We start from the raw sequence: 18,569 nt of genomic DNA on the forward strand, positions 1-18,569 counted from the left end.
CGCCACTGATCCCTCATCATCTCATGTGGACTATTTCAAGCACAGTAAGTAGCCTATGTCGCCTCACACTGTCTGATTAACATGATACGCCACTGACTGCCGCTAGTGTTCCTCCTGTTCACATGTACACCAATACTGCGGCCATTATTTACGCCTATATTTATTCGCAATACCTAATTATATGAAGAAAAGTATTTCCGTTGGCATCACTGTTCCTGCATGAACTTAACATTCACGCCTAGCAACTTGTAAATTATTAATTACATTCATAAAGTACGCCACTGATACTTTGAAAAACTGAAGTACGGTTTACAGTCATTTACTTTGTGATTGCCATATTGCAGAAGGATTAAGTGTGAAGTTAAGCAGGCCATATATCTTACGATGAGTGGATTATTGTGCAACCTCTGGACACGATAACAATCTGTTTACTTGTGGTACCAGTCACGTGATTTATCTTATCTATTATTTTATTAATATTTATTTTAAAATGAAAGTCATTACATAATCTTACCGTTACATTGCAACTTTATTTAATAATGACCCTTTTTCCTATTGGTTGTTTTCAAGCACCACTTGTATTATCTCCTCTTCCTTGCTTGTGTAAGCTATCTGACAGCTTTATCTGGCTGTTTGTTAACCTGTAGATAAGGCACTATATAACTCTCAGAGGCGGGGCTGCATCACTACTCATTCTCGTTTTCAACCAAGTGGTTTTTGGTTTGAACTTCTTCACTTTTCTCTCTGTGTACAAAGTCTGTGTACGATTGTGTTGGGAATTGACCAGAACCCCGTCACTGTTGGTAGCACCGTTCTTCATTTCGCTCAGTGTTAACATAACTTCATTTTCAATTCACAGGGTAAGTTCTGGCTGTGTAACAACAGCTTCTTCTTCATAATCACATGTTATAACAGACAAATTGATTATATAGATTGAAGACTTGAAATAAAAAAGGCTCTAAGTGCCATAATCATGAATTTCAGGAAAATGAGTTTCAAGTGTACTAAGTAATTATTGGTCATAATTTCAATATTAATGTGTTTTAATTGAAAGATAAGCATAGTATGGAGCTAGTGTCCAAAGGAACTTACAAACGTAATATTGCAATAGTATGAAAAACGTACTGAAAGTGGAAATTTAATGAAAGGCTCTAAGTTCCATAGTTCAGAATCAGCAAAAAGATAGTGTAGAGGACAAACGAATGAAACAAAAATGGTTTTTTGTTCATAAAGTAAAAGTTTATTCTGTAATGCTTCTGGAAAACTGTTTGTGGTCATCATTTTTGTCAGGTACTGTATCATTTCAGTCAAATTCTTCTTCTTTTCGGTTAATACCTGGATTTTCTTCTAAGATAACGAAAATATTTCAGAAAATGTTCCTCTGCAAACTTGCACTAAGTCACCTTGCCCATCTAGTAATGAATAGTTGCTTGTCTCCTGCTCTGTGAAGGGTCATCGTAGGTACCATGACATCTTCTTTTAACATGTGATACTTGCATCAGCCCCATCAAGTAACTCCCTCGCTTTTCAATATCTTCCAGGTCATAAAAATCTTCAAACAGCTCGACCTTGTGTTCATAGCTGAGGTTCAAACAGTCTGTCCAGGTAAGGTGTAGGTTAGCGATCAGTAATGAGACTAGTCTCCTATGCTGGACGAGCTTTTGCAGGAACATGTTTATTATTTGAACTTATGTATTCATTTCCTCCATTTTTCAGCTTTTTTTTTCATTGCAGCCGCAGTGCCTTCTCCTTTAATTCGCCGTTTCTTTCCACTCAAACTCTTACAAATATCTGCCGCATCCGCCATTTAATCTAACTATGAGGAGGAAGCCCGCGGGACATAGAGCCTTTCATATGTTAACAGCAGCTGCAGTTAAACCGCATGCTATCTGTCGATTGCATTTGGTACTACATTTTCATTCGTGGCAGTCCTAGCTTTTTATACACTATAGGGCTTGGCATATAGATCCCATTTTGCATACAATTCCAAAATTCCTTATTATGGCACTTAGAGCCTTTTTTATTTCAAGTCTTCAATTGGAGGCTGGATTCTTTACTATTCCCATTATGTTGGTAGCATTGGTTATTGATAAATCCATCTTACAGTCAGTAGCGGCTTTATCATAAGATCGCATAGTCACGTGCCCTCCCAATTGTAAATGAAATTGTCTAGATTTTATTTAGTTCTGAATTTTTTCATTCGCTCCTTAATTGCTGTTCGTTCAGGACCAGCACTTAGCCTATAGCAATGTGGCAACAATGGCTGGTCACATTTGCACTGCGGAATTCTCCTGTCAAGCTGTTTTTTCTTCAATGGCTACACGTATCTGTGTTGGTGTGGGCGATATGGAACAAAGAGAGGTATTCTTTAGTCTTCGGTAAGAGAGGTTTTGTGACCCAAAACGTGAGAAACTAAACTGCAAAAAGTAGCATCATTTTTCATGTATTGGCGTCACTGTATTACACTGTGCCAAAATAAATTGTTTCGAATACTGTTGCCCTACTATGTAAATTCCCCGACAGACTGCGCAATTGCACAGCGGAAGTATTTCAACAACATATTTATAAGCGAAGTGGGGAAGGGGGTGCGGAAATAAATTCCGAAATTGTCAGTTTTCTTCTGGTCATAAACAGGGACGTAATTTCAAGTTTTGATTAGAGGGGAACAAGATTTTTTAAGGAAGATCTTATAAAATACGATGAAAGAGTAATGGAACGGAGAAAAATTCTCTCCGGTGCTGGGATTTGAACCCGGGTTTTCAGCTCTATGTGCTGACGCTTTATCCACTAAGCCACACCGGATTCCACCCCAGCGTCGGAAGAATCGTCTCAGTTTTAAGTTCCAACTCTTGGGTTCCCTCTAGTGGCCGCCCTCTGCACTACGTCATAGATGTCTATGAACGTAGGACCGAAGTCCACACATGTGCTGAGGTGCACTCGTAATGAGTGACTAGTTGGCTGGGATCCGACGGAATAAGCGCCGTCTTAAATCACGAAGTGATTTACGCATATCATATATATTATTATAATGTACCGAAGTACATATGATATTTCCATGCAGAATCCTGTGTGGCGTAGTGGATAAAGCGTCAGCACGTAGAGCTGAAAACCCGGGTTCAAATCCTGGCGCCGGAGAGAATTTTTCTCCGTTCCATTACTCTTTCATCGTATGATAACGCAGAATATCTGCATGGAAATACCACATGTACTTCGGTACATTATAATAATATATCTTATAAAATAGTTTGTTTATTGCTCCCCCATTTTTCTTTTGACGTTAATTATTTCCCATAATGTAAATTGGTGTAAATTTGTTCACTGGAGTAAAGTTAACCATTAAAACTATAGGCTAAGGATTTAAGCCACATCAGGTCCACTGAACAAATTATTTACAATTAATTGTTTTCCCCCTATTTTCTAAGTATTTTTTATTATTTTTTACACAGGCCTATAGCGCTGATATAGTTTTTTTATATATTTTTTGTTTCATGGTAAAGTTTTCCCCACTTTACACTTCGTTTCCGCATAGACTACACATCTAGTTTCAACTCCTTATCCTACTTGTACGATGCGTAATTTACATGCACTTGCTGTTAATATGACGTAGGTGAGAACAAATGAACACACAATTTTATTGATGAACAAATGTTATTTTAAATTTTAAAAATTGCTCTTTTATTTTCAATATATAGTCACTGGAGCAGTAAAATCAACACCAATTACAGTCCTGTAAATTATTACGGAAATAATCCGATTTTATATGAAATTAATACGACTGTGACCAACTCTGAGCAAAATTTAGTAACAGCCTGGGTTAATGAAGAAGTAAATTTATACAAAATGATTATGCTACTCCACCAATTCCTGAAATTTATTAACATCATGAACCTCATTTTAATACATTGATATACAATATAATCTTGAACTTTTCGAAAATAGAAAGAAAAAGAACAGAAATAGAGAAATAAGGAAATTGCTCGTGTTAGAAAGTATAGATGCATTAAATCCAAAAGGTCCACACTTGTGGAGTAACGGTCAGCGCGTCTGGCTGCGAAACCAGGTGGCCCGGGTTCGATTCCCGGTCGGGACAAGTTACCTGGTTGAGGGTTTTTTCCGGGGTTTTCCTTCAGCCGAATATGAGCAAATGCTGGATAACTTTCGGTGCTGGACTCCGGACTCATTTCACCGGCTTTATCACCTTCATATCATTCAGACGGTAAATAACTGAAGATGTTGATAAAGCGTCGTAAAATAACCCACTAAAAAAAAATTAAATCCAAAATCCCAGTGGTTACACATTTACTCTGCAACAGAATAACAATATTGCTGTAACAGGTAGACCAATCTATTGTGATCATCTTTCGTTTAGTTTTCCTATGAAAAATATCTACACACTACCGCTGGTGAATCGTGCACAAAAATAAATTTAACTTACAGAAATTCTATTAAGGATATAGCCATATTTTATAATTTATAAACTACAATTCAGACTATTGTTTCATTATTATCAGAAGAACAGAGAGTGAGAAAATATATAACAAAATTAGGTTTCTTGCAAACAGACAAAAATACTTGTTTAAAAATTAATAGCCTAACTTCTCATATATGTGGATTGCAAGGAAATGAAAATTCATACATTGAGCAAGGGAGAAACCACAGTCCAACAAAGATTGCATTCTGAGTTTCCGCGTTATGCAGCAAAATTATTATAAAGAAGAATAAGCCTATAAATGTAAAATATTAAATAATAATAAAAAAAACAGTGAAAATAAATTCTAATCCGAAATGAAAAACAATATATATATTTGATTCTTAATTTTCCAAGAAAAACAGCAATGGCTATCTGCAGACTCGTAACTGTACGTGACTGTTTGGCAGCGCATCTCTGAAGAATTGGAATTTATACATAATTAACCGAAACGTGTTCTGTGCAGAGAAAAGATTCAACTATGAACCTACAGCATATACTGAACTGCAAAGCCATCAACATTTCAGAGAAAAGTGTTAACGATATCACAGACGTTTACTGGCAGATTAGAAAACAACTGATGGAGAAAATCCAAAGTTATGAGCATTTCTTTAATTATTATTAATGAATTATTTACAATAGGTAAGAACCACTAAGGGTAGCAAAGGGTAATGCCTTTGTTTCATTTGAGCAAAGCCATCAACTAGTTTGTCCTTTGTTTCTTAAGCGTAGTAGTATAGTAGGCGTAGAATTTAAATATTTTTTGTGTTAATCTCGTGCGGGGGGACAATTTCCACCCTAGTCCCTCTTAAATGACGTCACTGTTCATAAATAAAGGTTTACCACCTATTTAAGAAAGCAGAGGTTGTTGCATGTTTGTTTAGCCAGTTTCTTTGTGAGATACTCAAGAGTGAAGGCGAATCTTACTATTAAGTAACTAGCCGTACCCGTGATCTCCTCTGCACCCGTTAGAAATAAATATAAAGTAATTACATAATTAAAATAGGACGTTTGATCCAGAGAACATTCGTGTTTGATAGAAGGATAAATCGTTTAATATGTTACTTAATTTAAGTTGTATTTAAAAAATTAAAATGTGATCATTTTGGTCCAGAGACACTCATTTGGTGCAATGACAATTCTTTTAACATGTTTCTTAATTGTTACTGCATGCAACCATAATTTAAAGAAGACTGACATATCATTTAGTTTTAATGTGTATACTTTATATTACTTGCTATATGTTTCCATTGAATTATGGTAATAACTTAATTTAACCCTAGTTTTCTACGTCTTCAGTAAATGGCGCTTGACCCACTATGGTTCTGAACCCTTCAAATAACTTAATAGTGATACAGCATATATAGTGATATGTAATTATATTTCTTTCTTTCGAAAATGTAAGAATTCACGATCTCCTATGTACCATTGCCATGGATTGAATAAATGTGTTTTTTCTTCCTACTCAAAATTGTTATATTTTGCACATAGGAGTTACTGCAGGAACAACAACGCTATAATCTGAGGCGGCTGTGAAAATGTATTGTGTTGTTATTTTAAACATCTTGTATATCCTTTAATCGATATTACTTCATATAAACACAGAAACATTCTCTGTAGGCTATATTTAATAACTTTCGTTTGTTATTTTCCGAGGCCCCTTATAGACAAAGTCATTTGTTTTTTTTTTATTTCATTACAGCGCCTTAGATGGCATTGTTATATAAATTTTAAAACTCATTTATCTCATTAAATATCAGTCCTATCAAAATTTTGTCTGGGATAAAACTTATCGGAAATCGTTTTTAAAAAAACTTTTGTTATGTAACATTTTTCACAAAAATCAATAATAAGCTAGATATTTCGGTTTATTTAATTTAGGCTCCCTTATAACCCCCCCTTTTAAATAAAGTATTTTGAATGCCATATAGCCTAAAATCTAAGTTACAACGAACTTAATTTATATTCCAGTTTTCATATAAATCAGTTTAGCAATTGTCACGTGAAAAGGTAACAAACATCCAGACAGACAGACAGACATACAAACAAAAATTTCAAAAAAGCGATTTTCGGTTTCAGGATGGTTAATTATACATGTAAACACCAATTATTTTTGGAAAATCGAAAATTACCAGAAAAAGTTTGGCTACAAATTTATTATTAGTAGACATCGGATTTTTAGGTACTAAAAATTGCAGTTTTAGGCGCCTAAAATAAGGTCAAAATTTGTAAAATTAGGCTCTATTTTAATGAAAATAGGCATTTTAGACACATCAAGGTATCATACTTATTTCTTTCACTGAAATTTTTAGTTATACACTAAAATACGCACAAAAAAGTATGTTTAAACATTAAAAAAGAATACTATATTATATTTATAAACAGAGCTGCACAAATTTAATGTATTGAAACTAATGAAATAATGATTATTGATATCAAGATTACTCATTTTAAGTTATTGAAATTCAGTTCCATGCTCAGACTTTATTATAATTATCTGCACAGTACACCACCAGAATTTTTTCTAAATTCTCCATTGTTAACCTTTGCCTTTTGTCACTGAGAATCGTTTTGAAAGCAGAAAAACTTCTTTCAACCGAAACTGATGTGAGAGGCGCAAATTTTAAATTAGCTACAATAGAAACATCAATACTTACTGGAACATTTACACTTTCCCCCGATATCACTCTTGATACTTTTTCCAACAATGAAAATCCTACATTCTTATTTAATACGTTGTCCCACTTATTTTTAACTTTTTTCCCAGTTTCGCCCAAAGCAGAATGTATGTTCACTTGAGCTTCCTTTACTATTGCTATTTGGCTACAAAGAGATTGTTTTTCACGTTCTAATTGTTCAATGCTTGCAGGTATGAAAGAAAAGTTTGATGTTATGTAGGCAATATCGTTTTTCACTCGTGAGTCATTCAGACAATCTTTCACTGCTTTCACACACGCTGCACTATCAGTTTCAGGTAATTTATCAATAACTGTGACCACTTCTTTAAAATACTTAGAATAATACACCACTGACTGAATCCAGGTTCCCCATCGTGTAACAACCGGCTGAGGTGGGAGTGGGATATCTGGAAAGTTCTCTCTGAATATTGAAATCCTGGATGGGGCTTTACAAAAACATTTTTTTGTGTTAGAAATAAACGAATTGACAAGAGGAAATTCATTCCAGATTGTTTCAGAAACCCTGTGAACAGGGTTGAGAAAAACCCGGGTATTTAAAAAAAGACCCAACCCAGTGGGTTTTACTGGGTTTTTATGGGTTTCTTTGGGTTTTTCTCTAATGGGTATTAAATAGTTCAATTTCGTGACTAAGTGATTCAGAACACCAACATATTCTAAGAACTACTTCATGAGCAAAAACTGGTAAATTAAATAAGCAAAGATTGGTAAATTATTATTAAATATTCTTAAGTTGGCAGCCTGCCCTTCCACTATCTTGCTAATATGTTCGATCCAAGATTCAGAGGGGCAAGAATAACTGCAGATCAAGAGGAAAGTGCAGAAAATTGGCTCATAGAGATTCATCCAGAGTGGGTGACAAGTGTTATGTCTTTTAGGATTGCTGATTCTGATTATTTTCCTGCTACTATGTTTTCTGACGCAGTTGTACAACAGTTCAGTCCAAAAAATGGTGGAAAATAATGGAATTGAAAACAACAAAAAAGGGGAACTTGCCAACAGGATTTATTAGCTTTGTGAAAAGTTTAATTTCTTGCCCTGCCAGCACTGCATCCATCGAGAGAATCTTCTCCACCTATGGGCTTGTTTGGTCAAAGTTAAGAAATAAGTTAGGAGAGGAAAAAGCTGAGAAATTAGTGAAGATCTACAGATTTCTGCATGTTAAGAAGGACTGAATTGTAATGTAGTTAATATCAATACCATTCTACAATAAAACACCGTGTTGATGAAAGTAATTTTTTCTTTATAATGAAACATTACCTAATTAATAACTTCTGCTGACAAATTGTTATAGTAAATAAATATGATGCACCTTTTTGTAATATTTTGTATGTTGATTAAATTACGAGAAATAAATATATGGGTTTTTTTGGGTTTTGTGTCGGGTTTTATTGAAGGGTTTTTTTTTTTTAAATTACAACAACCCTGCCTGTGAAGGCCATGTGCTAGACAGGTTACATGCGTGAGGTTAGGATAAAATGTTTTAAGAAGTGGAGCTGCAGCAACCATGCATGAGGCAGCATCAGTACAAAACAACAGAACTTTAGAATCGTCTATATTACTTGAGTATAAAGACTGTAGGCCTTTATTTACAAAATAAGCAATGGCTTGGCTATTCACTTTCGAAAGTTCCTTAACACATACGAGGTGTGGAATCGAAGGTCCATCAGGACTAAGTTTTCCTACTACCATATTTGCTATATACCTATTCATAGGATCTGAGGTTTCATCCACAGAGACCCATATGTAAGAATAACCTATATCCTCCCGAATGGAAGCTAAAGTTTCATTGTATATTCTGTCTAAGTAATTTTTTCTTAGGGTCGACTCAGATGGGATATTTTGTTTGCAGTATTTTTGTAAAAACTGTCTTAAAACCGGATTTTCAATTGCATTCCAGGGAATGTTAGCAGCAACAAACGCTCTGGTTAAATCAGCATAGAAATTGCTGCTGAGATTGGATGAAGTAGGCTGTGTTAGTAAAGTTTGTTGCAGTTGATTTTTCTGCTGAGCTTTAGCCTTATGAGCTGCTCCTTGCACATGCTGCTTTAGGTGGCACTTCTTTTCTTGCGAAATCTAAAAATGTAAAGTAAACTGAATCCTAATTGTTGTATTGCCGTATTTCTATCACAAAGTTAGTGGGTTCGAACAATCAAAATTTTAATGACCTGCAAATACTTTAACTATCGGAATTTAAAAGGTTAAAGTGTAGTGGTCTTAAAAAGAATTATACCTCAGGATAGCTCAGTCAATGTATAAATATTATAGGCCTACTCATTAAAATTAATATAATTTATATATTTCAACTATTGTTACATACCTGTTTGCTACAAATCTTGCAGAATATTATTTTTCCATCATAAGTGAATTCTGAATATTCTGTTAGCCATTGCCGGATCAATGTAGATTTTGCACTTATATTTTTCAGCATTATCGCGTTAAACTTCACAGGAAAACGTCCTACCGCTCAAAACTTCTCAACACAAATAAGGTGAGGGAAAGAGCAACTGTTAACGAGCATTCAAATGAACCGTTGTTATTGAGATTCAATTGGACAAAAATACAAAGTTCCACTTATTGTTGCATTTCCTGGTAGTGTTAACACTAGGAGGGCCATTCTTTTAAATATTTTGTAACGGTTTACCCTACTAATTCGCAGTTTTACGACTTTTCATAAATATTTCAAAAACACTCTTTCTCCAAAAATTGTGATTTTATGACACTCTGAAGGGCAGTACAACTAATCGGTTTCAGACCGAAAACAGTCATTTTTATAGTATAGTATATCTCTGAATCGGTAGCAGCACATGTTGTGATTGTTGCCTGCTTCAAAACTAAGGTTGGTTCTTTGTCGGCATTTATGCCTCCAAACATGTTAAATTCGGTGAAATCTATTGCGAGTGTCGTGAGATTCAAAACATTTTGTTTCCTTTATCAATGGTTTCATGGCCGGTGTGAAGCAAACTTTCCACTTTTTAAATGCCTTAAATTTCGCAGTGAATGCATGTATAAATTATAAAAAGTAAGAGTAAAATGCGAAACTTTACAGTGAGTTAGGCATTTTTAGGCGAATATTAACAAATTAGGCTCTAATAACCGTTTTAGGGCACTATAAAACTCTTTGAATACCTTTCAATTTCCATGAAACACAAATATTAATAATTATTTTTACTTTTCTCCTAAAGAAACAAAATAGGCATTTGCCCTAGAATCCGATGTCTGATTATTAGTATGGATGAAGTGGCATTTGGTTTTAATTGACATTAATTATCAATTATTATATGGAAGGGGTGACTGCCAATGTAGTTTTATTTGAATGATTTAGGCCTATGAGTGCAAATCTTGTTTCAAATCAATTGTCGATAAGTGCTGAGGTTCAAAATTAATGGAATAACTTTTAAAAAATACAAAGTAAAGTTTTATGCAATGAGGTAATACATTTAGCAAAGCGTTAGACTCCCAAAAATCAGAATTACAGAGAAAAACTTTCACGGACAAGAGTAGATCTTATAATAGAGGTTGAATTTGCGATGCACAATAAAGATATGTTGTTTTGTTTATCCTGAACCTTGTTTGGTGGTGATGACACGTGGTTTAAGAGCGAAGTGAAAGACTTGAAACATTTGCCTGAAAAATGTAGGAAGCATGCCAGCTCAAAGTCAGATTTAGACAGTGACGTAGGAATTTTAACTTGCTTATTTACTGACGCTGTATCAACTGCTGAGTTATTTATCATCAATGAAATTTTTTATAGCGAGATGATATTTGGTGAGATGATGCCGAGGATTGGCCGTAGATTACCTGACATTCGCCTTACATTTGGTTAAAACCTCTGAAAAGATTCAACCAGGTAATCAGCCAAAGCAAAAACCAAACCCACACCCGTGGGAAACCCCAGATCTGCAGGCAACCGCGCTACCTTCTGAGCTACGCAGGTGGCTGTGAAATAAAATTATTTTAAGCAAAATTTACATCAGATAACAGCTTGGTGATGGCTGCAGACCTTCCGTTCTCAAGCACAGTGAACGCTCGGATAAACGAAAGATAAATTGTTCCGCGAATGATCTGTATTCTGAGATGATTTACTGTGACTGGCTGCAGTTCGTGTTACAGGACTGACCTCGCTGATCATTTCTGTTTGGCAGCATTCGCGACAGTTTGCTATTTTCCCCTAGAGTGGGGAATGTGGAAATAAAAGTTATCAAGGAATACAGAAAACTATTATCTGTATAAAAGATATAGCCTACCTTCAGTGTCACATCTGACTCGAACCTGGAAAATCTTAAATCTTCATGAAGGTAGTGGGCCTATATTGTATTTGCAAAGTGAGGAACAGATGATTGGTTTCTATAGCTTTCTCTCTCTAAAGCCTTGTGACTGTCTGTTTTTGAATTGCTCTTCTATGAAAAATAAATTCCATACTACCTTTACTGTAAATGAGGAAGGCAAAGCAACCACAAAATAAAATAAAATAAAATTTTATTAAATTTAATTCAAAACAAAAACAAAGATTAAAGTGAATAGCTAAAGGCGCAAAAATGGTCAAGAATGTACTACCAAAATTAAAAAAATTAACCTAAAAACAAAACAATTCCAAAAATGACAATATTGATCTTAAAAATTGTGAGTTTTAGAACCAGAAACGAATGAAAAAATTTATGTATTTTTTAACAATGTTTATAACTTCTGAGATGAAAAGTGTCATGCTAGCAACATCGAGGCTCTGGTGATTACGGTATTGTTCTAGCACTGCTGATATTCCAAGATGTGTAAAGGAGCAACTGTAAGTTCCCACGGTCAGGATCTTGTAAAGTTGTTGCATCTCCCTACATGCCAAGTATTGTACTAAACTGCAAACAAAAGAAAATCAGGAATAAAAGTTAAGTAACCTAGATACGACTTATCTAAACATGGGAAGGTATAATATCTCGAGCTCTATGTTGTTCTGAGCCTAGCCCTTGACATTAATCAGCACAGTGAAGCTGTATCATCGTGGTCCAACACTTTGAGAACGAGTCCACACCTGTGGAGTGACGGCTAGAGCGTCTGGTCGCGAAACCATGTGGCCCAGGTTCGATTCCCGGTTGGCGCAAGTTACCTAGTTGAGGTTTTTTCCGGGGTTTTCCCTCAACCCAATATGAGCAAATGCTGGGTAACTTTAGGTGCTGGACCCCGGACTCATTTCACCAGCATTATCACCTTCATCTCATTCAGACGCTAAATAATCTAAGATGTTGATAAAGCATCGTAAAATAACCTACTAAAATAAAAAAATAACATACTTTGAGAACGAATTTTTACATAATTGATAACGTATTTGACCAAAGTGAAGTAGGTACTTCATAGAAGTGACCTTGAAAGTTATGATCCCACTTATTCCTCACAGTTTCTGTAAGATAGATGAAAATTTAACTGTTTTCTTGCTTTCTGGTGTGCAGGATGGCAAAACCCAATCCGATTCCTGACCTCAAGCATCGGGTGAAGACCCTGGTGGGACAGGTCAGGGTGCTGCTTCCTCTCATAGAGGAGGTCAGGGTCCTCAAGGAGAGGTTGGACTCACGGTCCCTGCATGGTCTGGTGGCAAGGATGGAAGAGGAGAAAGGGGACAGCAGCGACCTTGAGGAGCTGAAGGAGAAATTGAATCTGAAAGAGAAGGAATTGAGAGGGCTGAAAGAAGAATCAGAAAGGGTAAGAGTTCAGCAGTTAACGTATTTACAGTTACTGCTGAACACCTTAGATTAGGTCACAGTTAAGGTTTTATTCCACAGAACTAATTTCTCCTACCAGGCATTCACAAAATCTGTGAAGTGTGTGGGAAGTTGATAAAGATTTACAACCAATCTGTAACCGTGTACGAAATGTGAAGATAATATTAGAATATCGTGCTGTTTAGTAGTTGTCAATACATTGAATAGTTGGTTGTGTGTTATTCTTTTTCTCATCGTACTGCCAACTTACTGACTGCGCTACATCTGAACTTGATTGCTTTGTGGTTACAGGAGAAAGTAGAACTGAGGCAGAAATATGAAGGAGAGCACCAGTTGCAGCTCCAGCAGGAAAAAGTAAGTGATGAGCTGTTACCATGGTTACAGATACAGCAATTGGGCAGTTGAGGGTGCATTAAAATATGGAAGAGTAGTCACGAAAACTTCGAAAGAAGGCTGTCAAGCACCTACTAAAACGTATTCAAAATGAGAAATTAATTTAATGATAAGTATGGGTACTGCATTATATATCACAATGTACAGGCAATATCTTAAAGAAGAAAATGGCGATAGCTAAGTGACAGGAGGCCGAGGACAATGAGAAGGCTTGAGTGGGTTAGGTGAAGGGATAGCTGAAGTGTGATTTATATGTGCTGCTTGTATTTGCTTTGAACAAGCTTCCTTATTCGCTGGCCAATTTTCTGGCAAAATTTTCTAACGAAGCTGCTTATTTCTTCACTAGCATCTTATCTTGAAATCTCAGTGAATAAAATACTCATTCACAAGTTGAACGTGTCCAACGTTAATGCTGCCTCAAAGCGATAAGCCGGTTGATTTTACTAGCAGCTTCCAAAGAAGCGGTTTGTCAGGACTTCAGGGACTGAATCTCTGAACTACTGGTGAATACATCTGTATTCAGTGCAGGCATGAGCGGTGATACAGGCAGCTGTCTACAAACCACATTTGGTAAGACGCATATGAAGTATGTGTTGTATCATTGTCCTGTGTAATTGGATCCTCCAATGATAATTCCTTATAAAGCAAAGATTATGCTCCCCGAGCTTAAGGCAGAAAGAAGTAATTCACTATTACTACTACTACTACAAAAGAAAAAAAATGAAAACTGATATTAAAATATTCCACTCTATAAACAGTCAAAAAATAAGAGAGAAGATACGACCGTGTGTACGTTTATCAGGCAGTGAATTTTCTGGCCAGATATTCATTTGGAAAAAAACTTCAAGGTAGCAACACAAGAAGCTAGGAAGTATCGCCAAAAGCAGAAACGTGTATATCACATGACAGGAGGACAAGGACTTTGACAAGTTTGGATTAGATTAGAGGAGCTGTTAGCTACATCACTGGAGGCAGAGGACTGTGACAGTGCTAAAGAAAAGAAAAGGACATTGTTATCCCATTTACCTGCTGTTAAGCTGTTAAGTTATAATAAGCATTGAAATAGAAATAGAATGTTTTTGTTAACCGATGAGAAATGGCTGAACATTGAAATTGAATTTGTATGCTAGGACATAACAGTTGACAAGTAGGATGTATAATTTTCTGAAATTTCATTTGAGGATCTTCTTCGGTAATGTAAGAATTTCTGAGTCCTAGAAAATGAATTCTCTTTGACAGAATGTATATGGCAATATACTGGGGTAGTAGGTGATCCATCTCTCTTTTCTTTTAGCTGTAATCAATGAAAATCTGGATTACATACTGGGAGGGCAGATCTACATCAGTGGTTCCCAAATTATGTGTCGCGACACCCTGGGTTGTCATGTAAAGATCTGAGAAATGGATTGTAGAATAAAACAAACAATGCCTTATTAACATACATTTATGTTGTACTTACAAACACAACGTTGAACATAACAATACAAAATTTTTTTAATACCTAGTTATAAAGTATAATAAATGCCACAAAAGTGCCGATCTTTTGTTTTTTTTGTGTGTGTGTGCGTGCGTGCTTTTTTTTTTATAAGAAATTAGCTTTTCAAATCTGGACTCTGTATTCCATACTAACACAGAGTGATATCGTTTACTGGTTCAAGGAGAAATCTCGCTCTTGTTTTGATGGCAGAGATAGACGAAAAACATACTTAGCATAAATAGAAGGTTGCAAAATACTAAAGACCAAGAATTTACTAGCTTCTGTTGCAAACCCGAGGTATTCTTGCATTACTTTGATCCAAAACTAGTCGGTGCTCTGCGAAAAGAAGTATGTATAGTTTCAGCATTTGATCATTCATTCATAATTTTCTACTCAAAGGCAGGTGTTTTACTACAAGTCCAGTATTCTGCAATCTTTCCTTTCTTATGCCTTCCTCTTAGTCTCCACATATAATCCGTAAGTTATATCTTAATGTCGTATCACCTGATATCTTCTTCTGCCCCGAACTCTTCTCCCATTCACCATTCCTTCCAGTACATCCTTCAGTAGGCAGTTTCTTCTCAGCCAGTGACCCAGCCAATTCCTTTCCTCTTCCTGATCAGTTTCACCATCATTCTTTCTTCGCCCACTCATTCCAACACAGCTTCATTTCTTATTTTGTCTGTCCATTTCACGCGCTCCATTCTTCTTGATATCCACAATTCAAATGCTTCTAATTGTTTCCCTTGATCTTGTAGCACTGTCACCTTTTTTGCCCAACTCCACAAAATCTACTTCACTAACCTGTTCCTTAGTTCTTTTTCCCAAGGTCTGCTGAAGATGCTCCTTTTTCTGTTATAAGCTTCCTTTGCCATTGCTATAAGATTAGAGTTTTTACTTAAAAGCCTTTGCACATACATTATACGTTGGTAGCTTTTGTCTCATTTCCTGATGCTGTATATCGGCCATCAGCTTGATTTCTTCATGAAACGTGTTGCTTCAAGTCAGACTATCACCTGAGCTTTCTCTAATCCAGAATTGTTTATATTACAGAGTTACCTGGATCAGCTACAGGCCGAGCGAGAGATGAGGCGCCAGCTGGAAGAAGTAAGTGTGAGCTGTTACCATGGTTACAGTTACGAGAGATTTTACGAGCTGCATTCAGTCAGTGCCAGGCATCGCATTTTCGTTCCCAAACAAGTTAGGAAAGTTATCGGTTAGTATATCCTGAAGATTTAGGGTTCAAACTCTGACCCTAAATGCTTACGTCAGGATGCTATGAAAGTATAACCTAGTTCTGTACAGAATAATAATAAAGGATGACAGCTGTAAGTGGCATTGCTACTAAATTGAAATGATCTGTCTAGATACTTTTTAACGTCACAAACGCACTAACACTGCGAAAGTACCGAGTGCTCTAGAAAATGTTAGTGCTGCATGTGACAGAAAATATATTTAGGTCGATAATAATACTGAAGTAGTATATATAATATACATTATACAACATAATAGTAAACATGATACACATTAACTGTATACACTCTATATACAATTAATCCATTTAACCAAATCAACTCCGTTCTGGTGAACAAAAGCATAGGTATAATCTGAGTTTCTGAAATTCATGTCTTTTACCATAACTGGTTGGTTGGTACGTAGGTAGCCAGTGCTCTGGTATCATGGCAAGGAAGCCATCAGCCGTCCTGCAGTCCAGTATTTTTCTGTGACGTTGAGTTAACCAGGCAAAGCTTCGCAATTTTCCAGGTGGTGCTTATCCATGATTACGCTCTTTGCACATTACGCACAATTGGGTGAGAGGGAGGTGCTGATTCTATATAAATGAGCTGCCAAACAACCATGCCTGGTCAGACGGTGGAAGGCTGCCACTGCTGAATTTCTTGGTTCTTCAGGGATGATGTTTAAATTTTGGAGAAGGGGTTCCCATGATTTACCTTTAGCTGATTCCCTTATTCTGTTGAAAAGTTGATGTTTGTATTGGAATTTTTGATTGAATTTAACAGAAATAAATGATTTTTGAGTAATTTGGTTTTGTATTAGGGTGCAGACTTTCATAGCCAATTGATACTCTAATTCATTACCTTTTACCATAACTGTCGGTAAAAATTTGTTTAAGCCATGAAAATGTTCTTCTTATGTCACATGACGTTACAGGGACATAATTATACCAAAATCAATATACAAATTAACAGTATTTACCTTTATATACAAATAATTTATTTATCAAAATCTTCCCATTGCAGTGACTGAAAACATACATTCTAAGCTTATGAAATGTAAATATTTTACGAAGGTCACATAAAATTGTTTAAACTGACAATGTTCTTTCTGTGTCACATGACGTTACTGGGGAAAATTTATAATTGTTATTTAATGACCCCATTTCATCTTTCTTATTGGAAGTTATAGTGCCTTTGATGTCACGCATTTGAGAATAGCCAGGGTTTTTATGAAGTATTATATTTTTAAGATTTTGTTTCACACTGTCGGACATAGTTCCATCGGCAACAGTATTATTTGTTTCATTGTTGCATTTTTCAAAGTAGATCATTGATTTTGAAATGATATTGACATTATCAGAAGTAAATACGTTGTTATTGTAAAGTTCTTCAGAAACAAGTGACTGTACGGCTTTAATGACTGAGGAATCTGCGCTGTTAAAAAGATTAATGACGTTTATCTTGGTTTCATAATATTTGGTATAACACAGCCTGGCCTCCAACCAAGTACCCCAACACATAACAATTGGTTGTGGAGGGACAGGAATTTGAGGTGTTACATCACTAAGTTTTGACACTTGATGAAACCTTCAAAAATACTATCTTAAAATTAGAAATAAAAGTATGAACACCACAGAAATTAGTTCGAATTTCCCGTGCTACTCTATTTGAAGGATGTGCTAAATAAGTGAAATGAATAATGTTTGGGTACAGCCTTTTGAGACTGTCTAACATTTGACATGTTAGTAGAAACTTCTTTATGGGTCCATGAGGTGAAATTGTACCGATAACATTTGCAACATATTTTCCTACAGTATCCATAGTCTCACCTACAGACACCAATATTTTGTTGTTGCCCACAGTATTACATATGCAATTCAGCACAACAGTAGGTAATGCCCATGCATTGCTGAGTCTCGTGGTACTTTTCTGTTCGTATACTTCTCAATGAAGTTCTTAAAGTATTTATTTTCCAGTTTCTTAAAGGAATGTCAGCACAGATCATCATTTCATATAAATCACTAAAAAGTCAGATTGGTCACTAACATCTGCATCCGAAATTGATGAAGTAATAAACAACCTGAAATGTTCGTGATGTTGTAGTGTCACACAATGTATTTCCAGTGCGTTTTAGCACTTTCAGTTCTACTTTACATACTTTACTCAGTATGTTCCATTTTTAATGCAGAAATAATTCTTCCAATATGCGATATAACCGAATGTAACGTGGATCTTGCTGGAAGCATTCTTCAGAAAGAAAGAAAGAAAAGAAGAAAAATAAAGGAATATTGTTGTTAGACAGTATATAGTTTACAAATTATGCTTAAAATAAATTAAGCTATAGTGATATCGTAATGGGACAAACTTGTGTTCAGAGACAAGCCGACTTAAATAAAAGTACGCATCAAAATGAAATACAATTTAACATGGATTCATAAATTAAAAATAATATTAACACAGAAGTCTAAGTGAAAATGCAACTTACTCAGTATTAGCTTCAGATCACAATGTAGTCATAACTTGGTGTTTAACATAAACAACATCGACAATGGAAATGCCTGTATTGTACTATGATTCATAGTCTTTGCG

At 35.6% G+C, this 18,569-nt stretch overlaps 1 protein-coding gene across 6 annotated transcripts in view; it reads left to right on the forward strand.

The window, feature by feature from the left end:
• The window catches only part of LOC138712185 (uncharacterized), a 59,532-nt gene that overhangs the window by 342 nt on the left and 40,621 nt on the right, over positions 1-18,569 (forward strand). For 5 of the 6 annotated variants that reach the window (XM_069843688.1, XM_069843712.1, XM_069843720.1 and 2 more), the window contains exons 2-4: positions 12,603-12,852; positions 13,164-13,226; positions 15,796-15,849. In XM_069843688.1, coding sequence (XP_069699789.1) covers positions 12,603-12,852; positions 13,164-13,226; positions 15,796-15,849 — 367 coding nt within the window. Of the gene's footprint in view, positions 1-44; positions 861-12,602; positions 12,853-13,163; positions 13,227-15,795; positions 15,850-18,569 lie in introns of those variants that run through there. The other variant, XM_069843697.1, reaches the window with a different exon arrangement.

This window comes from Periplaneta americana, chromosome 2 (assembly GCF_040183065.1).
Source record: "Periplaneta americana isolate PAMFEO1 chromosome 2, P.americana_PAMFEO1_priV1, whole genome shotgun sequence".
In the NCBI taxonomy this organism is placed as follows: domain Eukaryota; kingdom Metazoa; phylum Arthropoda; class Insecta; order Blattodea; family Blattidae; genus Periplaneta; species Periplaneta americana.